The sequence below is a fragment of the Rhinolophus ferrumequinum genome, chromosome 8 (assembly GCF_004115265.2).
Source record: "Rhinolophus ferrumequinum isolate MPI-CBG mRhiFer1 chromosome 8, mRhiFer1_v1.p, whole genome shotgun sequence".
In the NCBI taxonomy this organism is placed as follows: domain Eukaryota; kingdom Metazoa; phylum Chordata; class Mammalia; order Chiroptera; family Rhinolophidae; genus Rhinolophus; species Rhinolophus ferrumequinum.
The window spans coordinates 80,181,873-80,204,517 of record NC_046291.1 but is presented as its reverse complement, the minus strand read 5'-3'; the positions used below and the strand labels follow the sequence as shown (position 1 = coordinate 80,204,517).

The 22,645-nt window shown below is 34.8% G+C and overlaps 1 protein-coding gene across 3 annotated transcripts in view; it reads left to right on the top strand.

Annotated features, from left to right (window-relative positions):
- Positions 1 to 22,645, top strand: part of SPOPL (speckle type BTB/POZ protein like) — a 55,240-nt gene that overhangs the window by 21,636 nt on the left and 10,959 nt on the right. Inside the window, exons 1-5 of one of the 3 annotated variants that reach the window (XM_033112540.1) lie at positions 17,272 to 17,406; positions 17,600 to 17,721; positions 18,039 to 18,119; positions 20,026 to 20,153; positions 21,958 to 22,054. In XM_033112540.1, coding sequence (XP_032968431.1) covers positions 18,090 to 18,119; positions 20,026 to 20,153; positions 21,958 to 22,054 — 255 coding nt within the window. In that variant the 5' untranslated portion in view covers positions 17,272 to 17,406; positions 17,600 to 17,721; positions 18,039 to 18,089. Of the gene's footprint in view, positions 1 to 17,271; positions 17,407 to 17,599; positions 17,722 to 17,967; positions 18,120 to 20,025; positions 20,154 to 21,957; positions 22,055 to 22,645 lie in introns of those variants that run through there. The other 2 variants (XM_033112539.1, XM_033112541.1) reach the window with 2 other exon arrangements.

The window sequence follows — 22,645 nt, the reverse complement described above, 5'->3', positions numbered from 1 at the left end:
CTCTTCTACAACATGTTAATTACAGTTATTTCAGAGTTCTTGTCTTCTGACTTCTGTCTGGAAGTTCTATGGGTCTGTTTTTGGTGCTGTTTTTTTCTTTCCTAGTTTTTAGTCATAGGCATCTGTCTTTTGACACCCTGGTAATTATTAATTGAATACCATCCATTATGAAAATTGGAAAGGCTCCAGATGGCATCTTTTTTCATAGAGGATTCATGCTTTCCCCTTCTAGATATAAAGCATAGGGGTAGGTAACTTTGAGACAGGCAGGGACTGTGTGAATCAAGACAGAATTAGGCTATTTGTCCATTTGGTTTGTCCTCATACAGCCTAGTTTTCCAGGCCTTCAGATGAGAGCCTGATGTTCTACTTGAACCTGAACTCTAATCCTTGTCTCCTCACAATATGAGATATATGAAAATGTTGCTGTGCTTTTTGGAGGCTTCCTTCTTGGCATCTTGCTCCATGCAGGGTCAACATTCAGCAGAAATATTAAAGAGCATTTTGTATTAGGATCTTAGCTCCTGAGGTATCTTTTGTTTTCTACCTATGAGGCCCACAAAATCTTCGCTGGTATTTCTACCCCTTGGCAGCAGCCCTCAGCCAGGACAAAACCTGGATTCTCATTTTGCTTTGTAACTAGAATCAGCAAATAGTCTTACGGAAGAAAGTAGCTGTAGCATATCAGCTTACCTTTAGATTATTCACTCTTCTGTGGAATTTTGGGACCCCTACCCTGATTGCTTGAGCAGCTCTAGATGCCTTTAAATAGATAGTTATTTTTATCCAAGTTTTTCTACTTGATAGCAGAACTTAATTCACCTGCCAACTATTCCATCCTACTCAGAAGACCTCTTGATAACTTTTAAGTACTTTTTAATATACATTAATTTGACTTGATTATTACCACCACTACCCAAATTATTTATCCTCATACGTCACCTGTGAAGTTTTCTTTGCTATATGTCTTTTCTAGTACTCACTTTGTGCTATGTATATATATTATTTGATGTTATTCAATTACTAACCATATTCGAGAAATGAGATGCTATAGTCAAAGGGTAGACAAAGGAAATGCCCAATGTCTATAAGATTACAGAATTCATGACAAAACAATGATTCAGGTTGGTCTCAGTATTTCTATACTTGGTATTAAAATCTGTGCTTTAGTTTGAGTCTTCTTATAATTCATTTGCTTCCCTTAGAATCTAGCTCGGACTATCTTCAGGACATGCTTTCTGTCCTGACAGTGCTTCATTACTCCATACATTCCACTGTCCTGTTATATTGAAAGTATCCTAGCATGTATTGTCTCTTCTGCTATTTTATCATCTTTTCCAGAGTAGGGACTATAATTTATTCATCTTTGTACTTTAAGATCCATTAGATTGCATAATATATCTAGCATATAATAAATGTTTATTGCATTCACATGAAGTCATATGCTTAATTCAAAGACATTTAAGAAATTTATGATACATGTATTATCACCTTTATAAACATTTATTGTGGTCTAATTATTCTTCCTGATAACAGTCTTTGCAAAACTGTTGAAGGTTATATATTGTTACATATTAATTCATTTCCTTTCATTATGTAATCATAGTCATTAGCTATATAAAATTGCTTTGACCTCAGACAGTATTTTTAGTTATAACTTCGTGAAGCAGTTCAGATAACTTTCAACATAAGTATGGTAGTATTTTACAGTTGTAGAGTGATTTACATTTTGTTAGTTGAAGAATTAGTAAACAAAAATATATTGTATGATTAACATTGCAATTGATTAAGCTAGCTCCTGGAAGACTAGCACTTATTACAGATGACACTACGAAAGAGGTTACAGATGATCTCATAAACATGATAGTCACATTTTATAACTGGATAGAATTTTGATAATATTCTTCAGAGAGTGATTTAAAAAAACTACTTTGCTGGATAATTCATATATTTCTTTTGTCTGGAAGCTCAGTAAGCCACTGTGTTTCCCCGAAAATAGGACTGGGTCTTATATTAATTTTTGCTCCAAAAGACACATTAGGGCTTGTGTTCGGGGGATGTCATCCTGAAAAATCATGCTAGGGCTTATTTTCCGGTTAGGTCTTATTTTCGGGGAAACACGGCAACATGTTAGGAATACTGCACAATTCAAGACAGTTGTTCAAAAATCTTAATAGTTTTTATTTTGAGAGTTACTAAAAAGAATCTGTTTAGTACTTTATTCTGTAATAGTGGCCAATTTAGACTCAGTGGTTAGCGAAGAAACTTTATAATTGCTTCCATTACTTTTTTAATGACAAAAGAAATATGTGTGTAGATGAGAGTGATGTATGTGCATATATATTTTTTAGTGAGGTAAAATTCATAAAACAAAATTCACCATTTTAACAGTTTTAAAGTGTACAATTTAGCGGTGTTTAGTACATTGACAGTGCTATGCAACCAGCACCACTGTCTAGTTCCAGAACATTTTATTGCTCCAAAAGGAAACCTCATATCCATTGAACACTCACTCCCCTCCCTCCAGCCCTACGCAACCACTAATATGTTTTCTGTTTCGATGTAGCTGCCTATTCTAGATGTTTCATATAAATGAAATGTGTGGTATTTTGTCTGCCATTTTTCACTTTACATGATATTTTGAGGGTCATCCATGTGTAGCATATGTCAGTACTTTATTACTTTTTATTGCTACATAATATTCCATTGTGTGGATATACCACATTTTGTTTATCCATTCATTTGTTGATGGTTATTTGAAGTGTCTATCTGTGGATTGATTATTATCCAGTAACCTTTTGGCTATTTTGAATAGTGCTGCTGTGAACATTCATGTACAAGTTTTTGTTTGAACACCTGTTTTTTATTATTTTAGATATATACTTAGGAGTGGAATTGCTGGATGGTAATACTATGTTTAACTTTTTGAGGAACTGCCAATCTGTTTTCCACAGTGACTGAACCATTTTGCATTTCACCAGCAGTATACAAGTTTTCCAATTTCTCTGTATCCTTGCCAACACTGGTAATTTTTTTTATTACAGCCATCTTAGTGATTATGTTCTCCTTTTCTTTGACTTTCATCATTTTTACTGTGATGTGTTTGTGAATCTGTTTGCATTTATCCTACTTAGAGTTAGTCGAGCTTTTAAAATTTACCTATATTAATATTTTTCAATAAATGTTTTTATAATGTTTTTTCAATAAATGTTCAATAATGTTTTTCAGCCATTATTCAAATTTTTTTCTGCTCCTTTTTTGTCACTCCTCTTTTTTGTACTCTCATTATATTTACGTGAATGTGTGTAATAGTGTTTATGTTTCTCTGAGGCTCTGTTCACTTTTCTTTATTCTTTTGTGGCTTATTGTATAATCTCTATTGATCTCTTAGAAAGCTTAATAATTCTTCTACCAGTTCATATCTACTATATATGAATATAACCCCTTATGAATTGAATAATTTTTTCATTTTTCAGTTACATTTTTGAACTCGAATTTCCTTTATTTTTAAAACAATTTTTACCTGTTTATTGATATTCACTATTTTTTGAGACATTGTCAGCATACCTTCCTCTACTTAAACACGGTTTCCTTTAGTTCTTGAGGCATATTTACAGTGGCTACTTTGAATGCTTTGTCTGTTAAATCCAACATTTCGCAATCATAGACAGTTTCTGTTACCTCCTTTTCCCCCATTATATAGGTCATAATTTCCTGTTTCTTTGCATATTTCATAATTTTTTGATCAAAACTGGACATACAGGCATACCTTGGAGATGTTTCTGGTTCGGTTCCAGTCCACTCCAATAGAGCAAGTATTGCAATAAAGCAAGTCACAATTCTTTTGTTGGTGGAGTGTCTTGCCTTCAATTTGTAAAAACTCAACATCTGTGAAGCACAATAAAGCAAAGTGCAATAAAAGAAGGAATGCCTGTAATGTAGAAATTATTGGAACTAATTTCTCCCTTCCAGTATGTGTTATTGTTTCTTGCTTCTTTATTTGTTTAGTGAAAGGCTGAGTTAGTGCAGTCTGTTTTTCTCTCCTTCTACCCTCCTCCCTCTCTTACACACACACACACACACTTTTTTAAAAATTAAATTTATTGGGGTGACAATGGTTAGTAAAATTGCATAGGTTTCAAGGGTACAATTGTATAATACATCACCTATGTATCACACACAGAGTTTTAAGCCTCCAGTGTTGCTCCTCAGAGGCACAGCCTTGTTGGGTTTTCCCAGTTACCCTGGGGTGACAGTGGTTTGGGCAGGGCTCTCTTTGAAAATCTCTTTCCCTAACTACGTACAACTGTTAAGCTCCACCCGTCTAGTGCTGTTGTTTTCAGCAATGCCTTGAAGTATTAATTGCTCCACAGACTAATCAAATTTGAGTTCCTTTGGAGGGATAGTTTCCTAAGTCAGTACTTTGAGATTTGTTCTGACCCCTGGCAGGCTCCTCCTAGCTAGCTCCCTTCCTTGTTCTCTCTTGGCAAACAAACTACACTATAGATTAGCCTTTTTGTTCAAAGATTTTTCCAGTCTCCTCTCAATTGCCTTTCACCAGGACTTGGATTGTTTTTTAGAGCATCCTTGTCCTTCTGTTGCAAATGAAGTCAGTATTTCTTTGAGAAGAGATTTGGAACTATCTATTTTATAGTCTCCCTTCTCCCTACAGGCAATATCTCCAAGCCTTGTCTCTGGAACATGGAGTGGTGATGATATGTTGCTCTCCATTGATATCGCTGCTGTAGGAGCTGAGCACGTGGTGGAATGGGGAGACGGGAAGCGAACAGTACCCTCAGGTCTTCTTGGCTTGGCTCCCACTGTGGAACTCCCACCTTACAAACTAGAACAATAGCAGTCAGCGCCCGAGCAGCACCGCACGTAAGGTAGAGCCTACACCACACCAATGGGGGCTTCATGGAAGAAGGGAGACCCCTCCCCCTCAACACCCTCACACCTCTTGGCCACATTCATCTGGGAACTTAGCTTCATTGCAGGTAGCTGGAGGCAGGATGGGAAATATTGACATCCTGCCCCTCCCAGTAAGACAGACTCTTGAGTCCCCTGGGGAAGAAGGAGTGTTGTGCCCTTGGTTGTACCAGTCTGGAATGGAGTTCCTGCCTCCCTGAGCTGGAAGGTCTGAGGGAAGGACAGGTCCCACTTCAAACACTATAGAATCTCACTTTTCTTGAAAGTCCCTAGTAGATTTTCTTGAATATAGTTTCTTCATTTGCTCTATGCCCCCAGAAGCATTTCCAGAGACTTTAAATGGTTGTTCTTTTACAATTTTCACGTGTTTCACTGTAGACCAAATCCATGGAGTTCCTCAAGCTGTCATGCTGCAAGTTTTCTTTTTGATTCTGTCTCTTTACTGGTTATAGGTCTGTTCAGATTTTCTGTCTCTTCTCAAGTCAGTCTTGATAATTTGTGCTTTTTAGAAATTCGTCCATTTCCTCTAGGTTATTTAACTTTTTGGTGTACAATAATTCATAGTATTCTCTTATAATCCTTTTTATTTTTGTAAGGTTGGTAGTAATGCACTACTCTTTTATGATTTTAGTCACTTGAGTTTTTTTTTTTTGTAAGTCAAGTTAAAGGTTTGTTAGTTTTGTTGATTTTTTTTAAAGAACCAGTTCTTATTTGATTTGATTTGTTCTATTGTTTTTCTGTTCTCTGCTTTATTGAGAACTTTATAAAGTTCTCTATCTTTGTTATTTCCTCCTTTCTATAAGCTTTGAGTTTAGTTTGTTTTTTTTTTTCCTAGAACCTTAGGTATAAAGTTATCTTACTAACTTGAGATCTTTGTTCTTTTTAAATTTAGGTGTTTACGACCACACATTTCCTTGTTAGTACTGCTTTCATTGCTTCCTATAAATTTTGGTATATTCTCATTTTCTTTTGTCTCAACATATATTCTGATTTATCTTGTGATTTTTTTTTTGCCCGTTGGTTGTTTAAGAATGTGTTTAGTTTCCATATATTTGTAAATTTTCCAGTTTTTTTTTTTTTGTTGATTTCTAATTTCATTCCATTGCAATCAGAGAAGATACTTTGTATGATTTCAGTCTTTCATACATTTCTAGACTTGTTTTGTGGCCTAGCATATGGTCTAAATAGAGAGTGTTTCATGTGCACTTGAAAAGAATGTATATTCTGCTGTTGACTGGTGAATGTTTGTTAGGGCTAGTTGGTTTTTAATGTTGTTCAAATCCTCTATCGCTGATGAGCTTCTTGGTTCTGTGCATTATTGAAAGTCAGATATTGATATCTCCAACTATTATTGTAGAACTGTCTTTTTCTTTTTAATTCTGTTAAGTTTTGCTTGACACAGTTTAGAGCTCTGTTATTTGGTGCATATATATTTATAGATATTATATCTTGATGAATTTTTTACCAACGTCTATTTTGTCTTAGTATAGCCAACCAGTTCTCTTTTGGTTATTTGCATGAAATATCTTTTTCTGTCTTTTCACTTTCAGTTTATTTTTTGATTTCCATAAATGTGTGGAACCACCCCCCCAAAAAAAAAACAACCTAAAAACGCTAAAAACATTTTCTAGTCTGTAGAGATTAATTCTGTGTTGGGATACTCCTTAAACTCTTAGCGAGGTCCTTTACAACTCACCCTTAGTCTTCGCTTTCTGCTTGCTAGGCACCTAAAGGTCAGCCAAAGTTGATAGTTCAGGGTCTTCTCACATATTTTTCAAGCATGCATGTAGCCTCAGGTATGCACATAGTTTTCTAGTTCCCCTGGTATGGGAACTCTTCAAAGCTCCTTTCCCCCAACTGTCTTTCTCAGTACCTTTTGTCCCAGGCTTTCCTGTCTGGCTCTTGCTAGCCCCAACTCTTATGCCTTGTGGCTAATACATTTGCCTTTAAATGCTTTTGACAAATGGTGCCATCCAGAATGCAGCCTCTACCATGGGGAAGCTCCAAGTCAAGTGAAATAAGGTAGGCCCTTGAGCTAGCTGGCCCTTCAGGGAGTTACTAGACTGGACAAGGCATACAGCCACACAGTTCTTTTAGAATAAGTCCATATAGCTCCCTCTGGTACCAGCAACCTGCACCAGGAATGTGGGCTGATATCGCATGCCTGCTGCTGAACTGGGTAGGGGGCCATGGTGAGTATGTTAAAAATGCCAGTTTCTCCCTGAAATTCAACAGCTGCATTCATCATTAAGCATTCCCCTGGTTGTAAGTGTTGTTTTGATTCCAGAGTTCCGAAAAAATTGATTCTGACAGTTTTTGCTAGCCTATTTATTGCTTTTGTGGAGGGATAGAGTTTTGGATTTACCCACTTTGCCATTTTCTGTGACATCTTTGTGCATATACTTTATTACATACCTGTGAACTTCTATCTCTCTAGTGTAAGATTCACAGATATACATATAAGGTGTGATCAAAAGATATGGTAAATGTTAAAAAAGATTTATTACAGTAAAAGACACATTGCCATTAATCCCCCTCAAAATACTTCCCCTCGCATCGAACACACTTACCCCATCATTCTTGCCATTTTCTGAAGCAGTTCTGGAAGTCCTCTTTCATGAGTGTCTTTACTTCACCCTCCATCATGACAAGCAAGGCTCAGTGTCACACATCGTTTCTGGTAACAACAATTTCTGTCAAGTAAAAACATTACAGTGTGTCCTCATCCACCTTATTCACCGGATCTGGCACCATGCGACTTCTGGCTCTTCCCTGAAGTCAAAATGACCATGAAAGGTAAACATTTTGAATCAATTCAGGACATCAAGGCAGCCACAACAGCACAACTAAAGACACGAAAGAGGACTTCCAGAACTGCTTCAGAAAGTGGGCAGAATGATGGGGTGAGTGTGTTTGAAGTGAGGGGGAGTATTTTGAGGGAGATTAATGGTAATGTGTCTTTTACTGTAATAATTTTTTTTTTCGGCGTCTGGGCGGCTCAGTTGGTTTACTGTGCGAACTCTGAACAACAGGGTTGCCGGTTTGATTCCCACATGGGCCAGTGAGCTGCGCCCTCCACAACTAGATTGAAGACAATGAGCTGCAGCTGAGCTGCCAGAGGGGGCGCCGAACAACTCAGTTGGTTAGAGCACAAGCTCTCAACAAGGTTGCCGGTTCAATTCCTGCATGGGATGGTGGGCTCTGCCCCCTGCAACTAAAGGTAGAAAACTGAACTTGGAGCTGAGCTGTGCTCTCCACAATTAGATTGAAGGACAATGACTTGGAGCTAACAGGCTCTGGAGAAACATACTGTTCCCTAATATTCCCCAATAAAATTTTTTTAAAAGGCAGCTTTTAATTAAAAAATATATATTTTGTGTATTTAAACATTCTCCATACTTCCTGATCACAACTCGTATGATAAGAATGTGAAGAAATGCATTGATATGATAACACATTCAGGATACAGATAACTTCTGGTAGAGGAGGAGATTTGATGATGGTGGGAAAATGGATACACTAGAATGGTGGGAAGATGGTTGTTTGACATGTGACTATATATTCTGAATATTTGAAATTCTTTATAGTTCATGTAGCTGTGAGTATGTCTATGACATACAAAACATTAAGTCTGACACACAGACATTTTGTTAAAGTAGAAAATTGCATGTGTTTATTCCAATAAAAAGTAAGAGTCTTCCTTTAATAAGTAAAACTAGGAAACATCACACTTAACATTTTTAAAAGAAGCGTATTTAGAATATGGAAGAAGCCTTTACTTATTTGCTAATTGGTGTAGATTGCTTGTCTTAAATTATTCTCCAGATTTTGGTTGTGCTTTTTGCAAGCTTTTTCGTGAGAACAAGAATAGGAAGTCCAGAATATCATGATTGTAACTGATAGTTTATTATCTTTTTTTTTCTTTTGAAGAGAAGGAAAAAATAGAATACTGGAAATAGCACTGAAATGAACATTGGGAGATCTTTGTCTTTCTTCTAATATTTATCTAACAGTGTAAACTTGGATGGTTTATTTCTCTAGTCTAATCCATTTCTCTCATCTTGGTTCTCATCTGTAAAATAAGAATTGCATCAGATAGATAACAGCTATTTCAGCTCTGTAATACCAGGAGGGGCAGCATGATTATTTGGAAGGGATGGGCATAGAGAGTGGAGCCAGGTAAATTTGTCACTTTCTGGTTACTTACAGTGTAAAGTAAGCCTTCTAACTGATCTAATAATTTTCTCATGGTTAAGATGACATTATTACCACCCATCTCGCATGAATTGCTGAAGAATAAACAATGTCGGTACATAATGACATGTAAGTGCTCACAAAGGTAACTGTTCACCGGCATTCTCCGTACCCCCATCCCATAACTGCATCATTTGAAGGAGTAGCCGGAAAGAAAACAAAAATCTTTGTAACCTTTTATTTAGTTTGCTTTTATATATAAACTGTTTTGTGAGTTACACTTGAGAAAGGTAATAACCCTTACAGAGTCGTTAAAGAACTGTCTCTTCTCCAGGTTTTTAAAACTTACTTGTTATTTATGTATTTTATTAGGATTAAATTGAGTAGTGTCTTATAAAGCTTTTCTTTGACTTACCATCTTCTCTGACCTAACATCTCTTAATCTCTACTATGTTTATAAAAGTGAGGTCCTTTCAGGCATACTCTTTGTGTAATTTGTTTATACACAACTTATCTTGAATTCTTCATTGAGAAAATGCTATATACTCTTGATAGTTGCATAGTTCTTCGTGTATAAATATATCACAAAAACACACCTTGTTTATACTCAGTTATCACAGTTGTAATACTTTTCCCAGGATGAATTTCTAGGATGAATCTGACAGTATTTCTGTTGATACTAATTGTAAAATTGTCCTACAGAAAATTCTTACCAATATCTGCTTCTGTGCAATTTTGCCGACAGATTGACAGTTTAAAATAATCTTTGATGATACTGTAGGTGAAAAATGCTGTGGGTTCTTTCTGTATTTCATTGATTACAAATGAGGTTTGTAGCTTTTGTAGCTATTTTTCTACAAATTGCTTGTTCATCTCAATACCTCTTTCGGAATGTTTTTGAAATTATTCTTAGTTGCCACAAACTATGTAAATGATTCTCATGGACATCAAATAACTCCATTGGCATTTTTATATAAAATTATGAGCTTATTATCATCATTTCCTTCCCTTTTTGCCAGAAATTTCACCATAAAAAATGAGCAGGGTGATTATTAAGACAACTTTACAATTTATGTTCCCACTAGAAATGTATGAGAGGGCTTGTTTGTATGTTGTCCCCAATCTTTTGGATTGTTGCCAATCTGATAGATTAAAAAAAGGCTTCTTAATTTAGTTTTAATTTGTATTACTCTAATTATGGGTAAAGTTCTTTTCATGGGAATTATTTGTTTGAATTCTTTACTTTTTCTTTCTAACTTTTAGGAATTCTTTATATATTAGGAAAATGAACCTTTATGTGTTGTATGTAAAACAAATACTTCCTTGGTTCATTGTTTTTAAAATCGGTCGTGATGGTTTATCTTATCAGCTTGCTTCAGAGCCACTGACACATGTATTGACTAGGACACAGCCCTTTCACATATTCCTGCCTGTAAAGTCTGAGTCATTACTTTTTCAGTACATTTATTAACTATTAATTTACTTAAGAGAAATATCCAACTTGTTTTTTTGCTCCTATTTCCACCCCATCCCAGTTTTACCAGCCTGGGGCTAGCCTAGAAAAACAGTAGCTTTGCTGCCAGATCAGGTGAATTAGATTTGGGGATGGGAGTGTGGAACCTATGTACCATATTTCCCCAAAAATAAGACGTAGCCAGACCATCAGCTCTAATGTGTCTTTTAGAGCAAAAATTAATATAAGACCCAGTCTTAATATAAGCCGGGTATAACATAACATAACATAACACCGATTATAATGTAATGTAATATAATACTGGGTCTTGTTTTAATTTTTGTTCCAAAAGATACATTACAGCTGATGGTCCGGCTAGGTCTTATTTTCGGGGAAACATGGTATTTGTCACTAAAAGTAGCAAACTCACTTTGAAGGAAAGGAGACAGCCTGCAGTTCTGCTAACCAGGCAGAAAAAAATAAAGAAAGAAAGTATAAAAAGCCAGAAACATCAGCAGCCACACAATATGGTGGAGACAGGCAATTTACTATAAAAAAAAATTGTCCATAGAGAAACAAATCAGAATCCAGAGTTGCTACAGTATATTAACTAAAATGTCCAGTTTTAAGGCAAAAGTTATGAGACAGGCAAAAAAATTGGGAAACTATAACACATATTCAGTAAAAAAAAGCAGAAGCCAGGCATAAAACTATATATTATACAATTTTATTTACTGGAAGTTTCTAGATAAGGTATAACTATAGAAAGCAGATTAGTGGTTGCCTAATTTTGGGTGTGGGAAGGACCTTGTGGAGTGATGGGAGTACTCTAAAACTTTATTGTGTACAACTTTATGAATTCACTAAATATCATTGATCTGTACATTTAAAATGAGTGGTGATACGTAAATTATACCTCAGTAATGCTGTTAGAGATGGAGGGGGAACCAACATCTTTAAAATGATGGTACTCTATTAATGGTCATAACTAACTGTTGGGACTATATATATGTGTTTGCTATTCTATTTTTAAATAAAAGTAACCATTTGTGGTTTATGAAGGTAATTGAAGATAACAGCTGGAAGTACTTAAAAAAGCAATACCTAATTTTTACGTAGAGGTGAATAATTTTTGTTCAAGTGATACTATGTAATGCTCTTAAATTGTTTAAACATTATTCTTTGAGGCATTCTTATTTTCTTCCATCATTCATCTACTGTATTATTGCTTGTTTAATTAAGGGACACCCATTCTTTTTCACCTCTCCTTTAATGCTGATTGTGATTTGTAAGTGCTTCTGATAGAATATTTCCAGTGTTACCATCCTAACTTTCTTACCTGGCTGCCATGCTGATTTCTCACTTCCTTATGTTGTGCTACAAGTATGTTACATGACAGGAACTCTTGTATGTGAGGAACCTACATAAATCCATTTGGGTGAGTGTATTAATATAGACACCATTATTGAAAAGTGAAATTACGTAAACTAATGATTAATTGAAAAATTGTTCCATTTGAAATTTTCCTTTCAGTTTTCACCATTGAGTATGATGATGTTTGTCGGCTTGTCATATGTCACCTTTATGGAGGTATATTACCTCTATACCCGTTTTATTGAGAGTTTTTATCATGAATGGATGTTGAATTTTGTCAGATGCTTTTTCTGCATTTATTGAGATGATCATATGATTTTTATCCTTCATCTTGTTAATTTGGTGTATCACATTGACTGATTTGCAGATGTTGAACCAGCGTTGCATCCCTGGAATAAATCTCACTTGGTCATGGCATATGATTCTTTTAATGTGTTGTTGAATTCCACTTGCTAGTATTTGTTGAGGATTTTTGCATCTGTCCATCAGGAATGTTGACCTGTAATTTTCTTTTCTTGTGGTGTCCTTGTCTGGTTTTGTTATCAGGGTAATGATAGCCTTATAAAATAATTTTGAGAGTTCTGTCCTTCAATATTTTGGAAGATTTTGAGAAGGATTGGTATTAATTCTTCTCCGAATACTTAGTAGAATTCACCAGTGAGGCCATCTGGTCCTGGACTTTTGTCTGTTGGGACTTTTTTATTTACTGATTCGATTTCCTTATTACTAATTAGTCTGATCAGATTTTGTATTTCTTCGTGATTCAGTCTCGGTAGGTTGAATGTTTCTAGGAACTTACCCTTTTCTTTTAGGTTGTCTAATTTGTTAGCATAGTAGTTTGTTATATGTTTATATACAGTACATAGTAGTCCTTTGTATTTCTGTGGTATCAATTATAATAGCTCCTCTGTCATTTCTGATTTTATTTGAGTCCTCTGTTTTTTCTTGGTGAGTCTAGCTAAAGTTTTGTCAGTTCCATTTATCTTTTCAAAGAACCAGCTATTACTTTCATTGTGCTTTTCTATCTTTTTAAACCTTTCATTTATTTTGCTCTATTCTTGTTATTTCTTTCCTTTTACTAATTTTGGGCTTCATTTGTTCTTTTTCTAGTTCCTTGGGTGGAGGGGTTTAAAATTAGGTTGTTTATTTGAGACTTCTTTTTTCCTGATGGAGGCATTTATCACTGTGAACTTTACATTTGAACTGCTTTTGCTGTATCCCATAATTTTTTGTCATATTTCCATTTTCATTTGTCTCAAGGTATTTTTTTAATTTCTCTTTTGATTTCTTTGACCCATTGATTGTTCAGTACCAAGTTGTTTAAATCTCCGCATATTTGAATTTCCCAGTTTGCTTCATGTAATTGATTTTGAGTTTAGCACTATTGTGGTTGGAAAAGATGCTTGGTAGTATTCCAGTCCTCTTAAATTTACTAAGACTTGTTTTGTGGCTTAACATGTGATCTATCCTGTAGAATGTTCCATGTGCACTTGAGAAGAAGGTATATTCTGTTGCTCTTGGGTGGAATATGTATGTTAGGGTGTCATCTAGTCTAGGATATCAGTTAAGGCTGATGTTTCCTTATTGATTTTCTGTCTGGATGACCTATCCATTAATGTAAGTGGGGTATTAAAGTCCCCTACTGTTATTGTATTGCTGTGTATTTCTCCCTTCAGATCTATCAATACTAGCTTTATAAAATTAGGTTCCCCTCTTTTGGGTGCATAAATACTTACAAATGTTATATCCTCTTGTTAGATTATCAAGTGATATAGTCTCTTGTTATATTTATCATTATATAATGCCCTTCTTTGTCTCTTATTACAGTCTTTGTTTTAAAGTTGATTTTGTCTGATACAAGTACAGCTACCCCAGCTTTCTTTTGGCTTTCATTTGCATGGAATATCTTTTTCCATCCTTCACTTGCAGTCTGTGTGTGTACTTACATTTAAAGTGAGTCTCTCATAGGCAGCATATAGGTGGGTCTTGGGTGTGTTTTTTTTCCCCCTATCCATTCAGCCTCTGTATCTTTTGACTGGAGAATTTAGTCCATTTACATTTAAAGTAATTATTGATAGGTATGTAATTGTTTTTCTGTCTGTTTTATAATATCTCTCTGTTTCTGTCTTCTTTTGCTCTTTTTCTTTGTGATTTTATTACTTTCTTTGGTTCTATGCTTAGATTCCTTTCTCTTTATCTTTTGTGTACTTACCATAGGGTTTTGCTTTGTGGTTATCATGAGAATTACATATATCAACTTATATCTATAATGGTCTGTTCTAAGTTGATATCAACTTAAATTTGATCACATTTTAAAACTCAACATTTTAACTCTCCATGTTTTGGGTTTTTTTTTTTTTTTTTGGTCACATCTTAAACATCTTTTTATCTTGTGTATTTCCTTGAGTAATCACTGTAATCATAGTTTTTACTACTTTTCTCTTTTAATCTTCATACTAGCTTTATAAGTGATTAGTCCACTACCTTTACTCTATATTTACCTTTCCAGTGAATTTTATTCTTTCACATGTTTTCTTGTTACTAACTGATGCCGTTTCTTTTCAGCTTAAAGAAATTTTTCAATAGTGCTTGTAAGTCTGATTTAGTCATGATGAAATCCTTTAGCAGTTCCTTGTCTGGAAAACTCTTTGTCTCTCCTTCAAATCTGAAGGAGAAATATGACAGCTTTGCTGGGTAGAGTATTCTTGGTTGGATTTTTCATTTTCCTGTCAGCACTTTGAATATATTGCACCATCCCTTCTGGCCTACAAAGTTTATGCCGAAAAATCTGCTCATAGTCTTATGGGGGTTCCCTTGTGCATAACAAGTTATATTTCTCTTTCTGCTTTTAACATTCTCTCCTTGTCTTTAACTTTTGCATTTTAATTATAACGTGTCTTGGTGTGGGTCCCTTTGGGTTCATCCTATTTGGAACTCACTGGCTTCCCTGATATTGTTGTCTGTTTTCTAACCCCAGGTTAGGGAAGTTTTTAGCCATTATTTCTTCAAATAAGAATTGTGTCTCTTTTTCTCTCTTCTCCTTGTAGAAGCAGTATCATGAGAATTTAGTTTGTTTGACGTCACCTAAGTCCCTTAAGCTATCTTTACTTTTTAAAATTATTTTTCCTATTTGCTGAGCTGGTTGGGTAAGTTCCATTGCCTTGTCTTCAAATTGACTAATCATTTATTGCTTCATGTAGTCTGTTGTTGAACCCCTTTAGTGTATTATCCAGTTCAGTTATTGTGTATTCTATAGCTCTGTGACTTCTATTTGGTACTTTTTTTATGTTTCTCTTCTCTTTGTTGAAGTTCTCACTGCGTTATTCCATTCTTATCTGTAGTTCGGTGAGCATTTTTATGACCATTACTTTTAACTCTTTATCAGGTAAGTTACCTGTTTTCATTTCATTAAGTTTTTTATTATTATTATTATTATTATTATTACTATTTCATTTGGAACATATTTCTTTGTTTCTTCATTTTGTTTCACTTTCTGTGTTGGTTTCTATGCAGTAGGTGAAACAACCACATCTCCTAGGCTAGTTTCCCCCAAAAGGAAGCTATGCACACACACACATACACATCTGGTGTTCTAATTTTTGTGCCTACTGGCCAGGGGTATGATACCCCTTGATAATCTGGCTCTGGTGGCCAAGGGGGGCTTCCATTCACGGGACTGGACTGTGGCAATTGGCGAGTTGGGTATTGGCATGCTACCACTCTCAGTGCATGAACAGGCAGCAAACTGAGGCACATATCCCAGTCTTTCTGTGAAAGAATACTCTTTGTTTGGCCTGAGGGTTTGGCACACATCTAGCATCCTGCATAGCTGCTCTCAGGGCATGTAGGCTGTGGACACCATCTTGGTGCTGTCTCTCTCCTTTGCTCCAGCTTGCTGGTATCACCCAGAAAAGAGCTTGTATGCACAACTGGAGCCCCTATTTTTGCAGCTGCCACCCAAGGGACACCTGGCTCTGGTGGGTAGCATGACTTACTCTTGTGGTCCCATAGGACTCTATGTATTTGCATACTTTTAAAAGTTGCCCGAAAGTCTGGCTCTCATTCAGCCTGCATGTAGGTGCTGACATCCTCCCGTTTGGGACACTGACAAGTCTTGGCATATGCTTAACTACTGGGTGCTATTAAAAATGTAATGGGTTGCTTAGACAAGCACAAAGGTTTGAGAGACAACCAAGAGCTAGGGCAAAGTTGAACAACATGAATCATCTCCTACTGAGGCCACTACGTCAAGTCTAGTGCAGATTTTTAATGTGCTTCTTCATTTGTAGTTTTAAAGTTTTCATACCTTTTATAGGTTCTTTTGTTTCTATGTATCTTTCAGGTGTTTTTCTTCAATCTTTGTTTTCTCATTTTATACTGTTTCATTGGGTATAGACATAGATCAAATATTTTGTTTTCCATTTGGATGAAATCCTACCCTTTTTTGCCATAGTGGTTTATTTTTATAGGAATCATATAGTGTTCTTCTCTTATTCTTAAATGAAAAGAGGGTTCTCCAGACCCGGGTCCCTGTGTTGGAATGTAATCTTGAAATGCCCCCTACCTATACTCCTGCAAAGTAACCTACATATGTAGCTCTTTTGTATTTTGCCTCTTTTATAGACTTCCCAAGTTGCAAAGCATCATCATCATATAGTTACTAATGTCCTGGCCAGGTTATGGGGAATTAATTATGCATCCAAATGGATGTAGTATGAGAACAGCTACCTGGGAGGAAAATTGCTGATATGGTACATATTATCTGGTGGAGAGCAATATGATAGGGATGAAGTCTTAGCAGAGAACAGGTTTATCTGAGATGGAGTTAGACTTTGTGGAAATCTATGTAATTCTTCTTACACTGCATTACCCATTAGGTCCCATCTGTGTTTCAGTTGATCAAAACTTTGGGGCTAACAGATGAGTGACTAATATATGTAATTTCCAGGGCTCTGCTTACTTTTCAAATCTTTTGGTTTTTGTGACTATGCCAATGAAAATATGAAAGAAGGTGAATCAGATATTGTTGCCATGCTATTTTGTGATTTTTATGATCGTACTATTAAGCTATATAAGTTTATGATTTATGGTATTTTGGTAAGTCTGCCTTTATCTACAAGTATTAGGTTTGTTTAGATTTCAAGTGTTACATTACAAAGGCTGATTTTATTTCTTAAAGACTGAAAAAAGATAATGAAATCTTCATGTTCCCATATAGTCTAATTTGGGAAAGCAGTTGTTTTATAACTATTTAGTTTTTCTTCTCTTGATTCAGTCACTTAAACCTTTCAATCAGTAAATGAAAATTTTTTCCTTTGTAGTAAAGTACTCAACTCTGGGATATTGCATAAATCTTGGAAGACTGCAATAAAGTGGCAATGTCTCGGGAACCCACCCCGCCTCTCTCTGGAGATATGTCTACTGGGCCTATAGCAGAGAGCTGGTGTTATACACAGGTACATGTTGTTGAAAATGCCTTACTTTATGTCACTTATAAATTTTGTAGTATTTGAAGGATACTGTGAAGCATAGTTACAGAAATGGCATAGTTATTAGAGAAGTTAGGAGAGTGGGTTATAGAATGTTTAACATGTGACAGGTTAAAAAGCATAAAAGTCATCATAAAAGTGTTTTTCTGAATCTCTTTAGGTTAAAGTAGTAAAATTTTCCTACATGTGGACCATTAATAACTTCAGTTTTTGTCGAGAAGAAATGGGTGAAGTGTTAAAAAGTTCAACATTCTCATCTAGCCCAAGTGACAAAATGAAATGGTAAGAGTTTTGATTGTTTTGGAGTTTTGTTTGGAGTTTCAGCTACTTGATGGTTCTGTTGTTATTGTTCCTGAATGGATATTCGTCTATTTTATAATTGATTTGTAAGAAGTTCCTAATAATACAGAGAATGGTAAAGAACTGTTGGGATGTTGATGGGATATTGACAAATGACTTTAATATTGCCTCTTTCTTGAATGTTTAAAGTACTTTATTTCTCCATGTGAGCCTATTGTTTTATTTTAGGTGCCTGAGGGTAAATCCAAAGGGATTAGATGATGAAAGTAAAGACTACTTGTCCTTATATTTGCTTTTAGTCAGCTGCCCAAAAAGTGAAGTTCGAGCAAAATTCAAATTTTCCCTTCTGAATGCTAAAAGGGAAGAAACAAAAGCAATGGGTAAGTGGTTTGTAAACTGAGTGAAGAAGTCTCTGTGTAACTACATACTGTGACTTCTGCACTTTTACCTAGAAAAATTTAGGATATTCTTTTCCTACTAAAATATGCTTAACCTAAAACGTTAACTTTGGCCATTATTTAATTTTACATTATTTAGTACAACTACAGTTGTACTAAATCTTGGACTTAATAGACATGTAAAATTAAAAAAAAATAATATTAAAATTCAACTTTCTCATTTCCTAAAACAACATTCACTTGTCACTTGGAAAAACAGTACCTATTAAGGGCAAGGTGTTTGATTCAATGCCTGACATATATAGCAGGTGTTCAGGAAATATTTGTCTTCTCCCTTACTGTTTTTGCCAGATAATACAATCAAAGAACACTGTGAAAAGAGATTAAGTATCTTGTCTCTAGAAATTTTTTGAACAATAGACAATACTGACTGAAAATAAATCAGTTTTTCTTAGTCTCAAGACCTGGTAAATTCAGTTCAAGCTTCACACACAGAGCCAGCTGATACCATATAGCCTAGAGCTTCATAATAGAAGAGCATTGTAGGAGATGTACAGTGTGCATAGTAGGACAATATATAGTGAACTGTCACATTAAATTTTAAGTGTTTTGTAAAAGTGAATCACAGAATCAAGTAACGTTATTACAAAATAACCTCCTCCAAATACATGTTTAAATAATGTCTTTTATTGCTGAAGTAATACATAGTTTCATACATATATTTTTACATTGTCTGGCATTTAAGATAGTGGAGTATCTTAATAGGTCAGACTGCCATAACAAAATACTACAGACTGGGTAGCTTATGAACCACAGAAATTCATTTCTCACAGATCTGGAGGCTGCGAAGTCCAAGGTCAGGGCACCATCACGGTCAGGTTCCCATGAAGACCCTTTCTGGGGTGTGGACTGCGTACTTCTCACTGTGTCTTCACATGGTGGGAGGGGTTAAGGAGCTTTGTGGGGTCTCTTTTATAAGAGCAACATTCCCATGAGGGTGAAGCCCTCATGACCCCATCTAATCCCTTCATGACTTCTTATTACCATTACATTGGGAAGTATTGTTTCAACAATAGAAGAAATTTGATGGGATACAGACATTCAGTCCATAACATGGAGTATTTCAATTAGATTTACTGCTGGTTTCTACCTCCAATTAATTCTTTGTATAACATAGTGAATTCTTACTGTAGAAGATCTTACTTCATAGAATATGGTTGTTATACAGTATGATAGGCATTTGAAACATTCACTTCAGACATATTTATTAAACCTTTTAGAAATTATACTGATCACTGTCTTTTGCACTTTTATGAAAGTTATTTTTAGGGGTGAGGGGATTATGTCTAAAGACCTAGGAATGATAAGGGACTGTTTACCTTTTTCACCAGTTAATTGATTTTTTTTTAATTCAGTAAAACTGAAGTCAGTGGGATGGATGTCCCAGGAAAACCTAAAGGATGCCCTGGTGATTTAGAGCATCAATTTTTAAGGGAAAAGTGGGAAATGAGAGGTATATTTTTAATCAGGTTCTGATGGTAGACAATGTATAGTATGCCTATACCAGTGTGTTTTGATCCTACTTTATTATTATAGGGCCTAAATCTTCTCCACAATTTTGATCTGGCTTTTCTTCTACTTAGATAACCAGAAATCGGAAAGTGAGCTCATTTGATGGCTAAAATTTGTGTATTTACTGTGGGATGATCTGGTTCTATCTTATGTAACTCTTAATGACATTTTATTTAGAAACACAATTATCTGTACTTTTTATGATGGATATATTGACCAAGTCATATTTTTGCATGTTAATTTAACTATGTTATCATTAACAAAACTATTTTTTGGATACTTGTTTTATTTAAACTTTTATTCTGTTTCCCACCAGAAAGCCAAAGAGCATATCGATTTGTACAAGGGAAGGACTGGGGTTTTAAAAAATTCATTCGAAGGGACTTTTTGCTTGATGAAACTAATGGTCTTTTACCAGATGACAAGCTTACGTTATTTTGTGAGGTGGGTACATTTTTTATTTCAAGGAACTCCACGGTTATATTTAGCAATAAAGCAAAAACAAACTACAATAATATTGGGTATTCTGTAAAATTAATAGTTGGTATAATTGATAAGGTTTCATTTGTATATATGTTTTACCAGTGAAAGCTGACTAGATTGTCTTAGAAATCAGTAGTAGCTCACTGTGAAAAATTTCAGTCACATCTCTATTTATAAATTGTATATGGAGTTATACTAACACATACTAAATATTTCTTCCTTTTAGGAATACTATCGATATGTACATCTTTATATAAGAATTTTAAATACCTCTTCATCCTGAATAATTCTGACATAGATGGTCAATATTTTTTGTTATATTAAGATTGATCATAGTAGGTATTATTAGTAGTTTATCAGTTTGAATCCATACTTGAACAGTAAGTGCCTGAAAAAGATTGGGACACTTTTTATTCATTCAAACAGTTGAGTTTATTTAATCAAATGTTAACATTATAAGCAATAGCATTTCAAATCTTTAAGTATGCCTGTGTCTGCAGACAAACTTAGGAGGTATATTTATATGCATAAAATACTATATTTTGGAAGTTACCAGCATTGCTTCTGCCAATAATTTAAACTTATGATTTACTTTAATTTGAAGTTGGGATTTGCTTCTGTCTTTGTTATCATTTTGTAATTTTATCTATAACTGCTGAGATTCATCTTTGGAATGAATTCAAGGATATTGTGTTAGCAGTACAGTTTATAGAGAATATGCATCAGTAACATAATTTTATCAAAAATGTTTATTGTAGTTGATAATTTTCATAGGAAAGCCACTTGAAAAGGTTATGATCAAGTAAACTCAGTGTTAAGTATATTTCAATTGGTTATTGTAGATAGATGAGTGTCTTGGAAGCTTGATAACTTCCTTAACCTGCTACTAAGTTAGCTTTAATTTCTTTATAGAAAATGTGCAAAATTTCTTGGCAAGATTACAGACTAATTGTATGTCATTATGCTGTGTCAGAAGAATAATTGAAATATGGCTCTAGAGACTACATAGTGCAAATGTAGTGCATTTATTTTCACTTAGACAAGTTAAATGAACTGTCTAATGAATTTGTTGTGAATACAATCATTTGGTTGGTAAAGCACATACTACAGTGTCTTGAGCAGAGCTTATCGTTAAAATTTTTTTTTAAATAACTTAAGACGTTTATTGTCAATAAATAGATATTCTAAGTAGTAGTCTAAATAAATATAAGTCATGTTATTTAAAAATTTTAGCACCCTTAATATATAATCTTCTAGAATTTTAGCACTTATCTTAAATTTCAGCATGTTAATTTTTAAAAATCTTGTAATCTTAGAATTTAAAGGACCTTTAAAGCTGTGAATACAATTTAAAAAAACTGTAGCTAAAAGTGTTTCGTGAATAAACTTTTAAAAGATAATATATATTTTAGCATTGAAATGCTATTTACAGATATTTTTCTAAGCATATTCTATTGGAACCTAGACAACCAAGAAATTCAGAATAAAGGCTGAAATAAAGATTTTATGTTTTTTCAAGTATACTTTATCTACAAGCTAGATTAGACACACTAGTGACCTTAAAATAGAACCCACCATGATATACATTTTAAGTTGTCATTGATCAGATTCAGTTTTGGAGACTGTAATATGTACCTTTTTATCGAGACATTTATACCCTGGGCACCGTATTTGGCATAGACAGGCAAAAAGTACTTTGAGCAAACATTCCTCATGCTCTCCACTGTTTCTTCCATACCTCTCATTGATGCCCTTCCTTCTACAGCATCTCCAGCACTGCTTGCAGAAGAGGAGGAAGCATTGCACTGCCCTCCGTAAAGAACTGCCTCCTCCCCCTCCCCTGCAAGTGGTGCTGTAGACAGGTAAGGCAGTTTGGTGCTACCCTTTTTGAGCAAGACATAACTTAATCTTGCAAGTTCCATACTATGAACCCAATAGCCAGAGGTAGAGATTTCTAGCCATGTAAACAGCTCTGCCTCTTCTCCCCCAAGGTGATACAGAAGCAAGGACTTGAGGAATAAGTAGAAAAAATAGAAAATTGGTTAGATTAATTCATCTTTTGAATCCAGCAGATTTTAAATAATCTCATAGTCTACAGCCCCATGCCATTCCGTGATATATAGAAAAATGATGGATGGATTGATAGAAAGAAAGATGGATAGTGAGGTTTTCATTAAATTATTTCATTTAGAAAGATACCCTGTTTTCCATCCTACTTTTCTGTTGCTAAGATATTCTTTCTGTTTTATACTACTTGTGGTAATGGATGGAAGTTGGGTTTTATTCTCTAAAAAGTCCTTTTATGGCAAACTGAAAAACTTGACAATCCTATTTCTATCACCCAAATGATAGAAATAGGATACCTATCTATGGAAGTGAAAAAGTCTTGAGACCCACTATTCTATAAGATGATGTGAAATCGTACTGTTAAAAGTTTCTCACTTTGGAGCCAG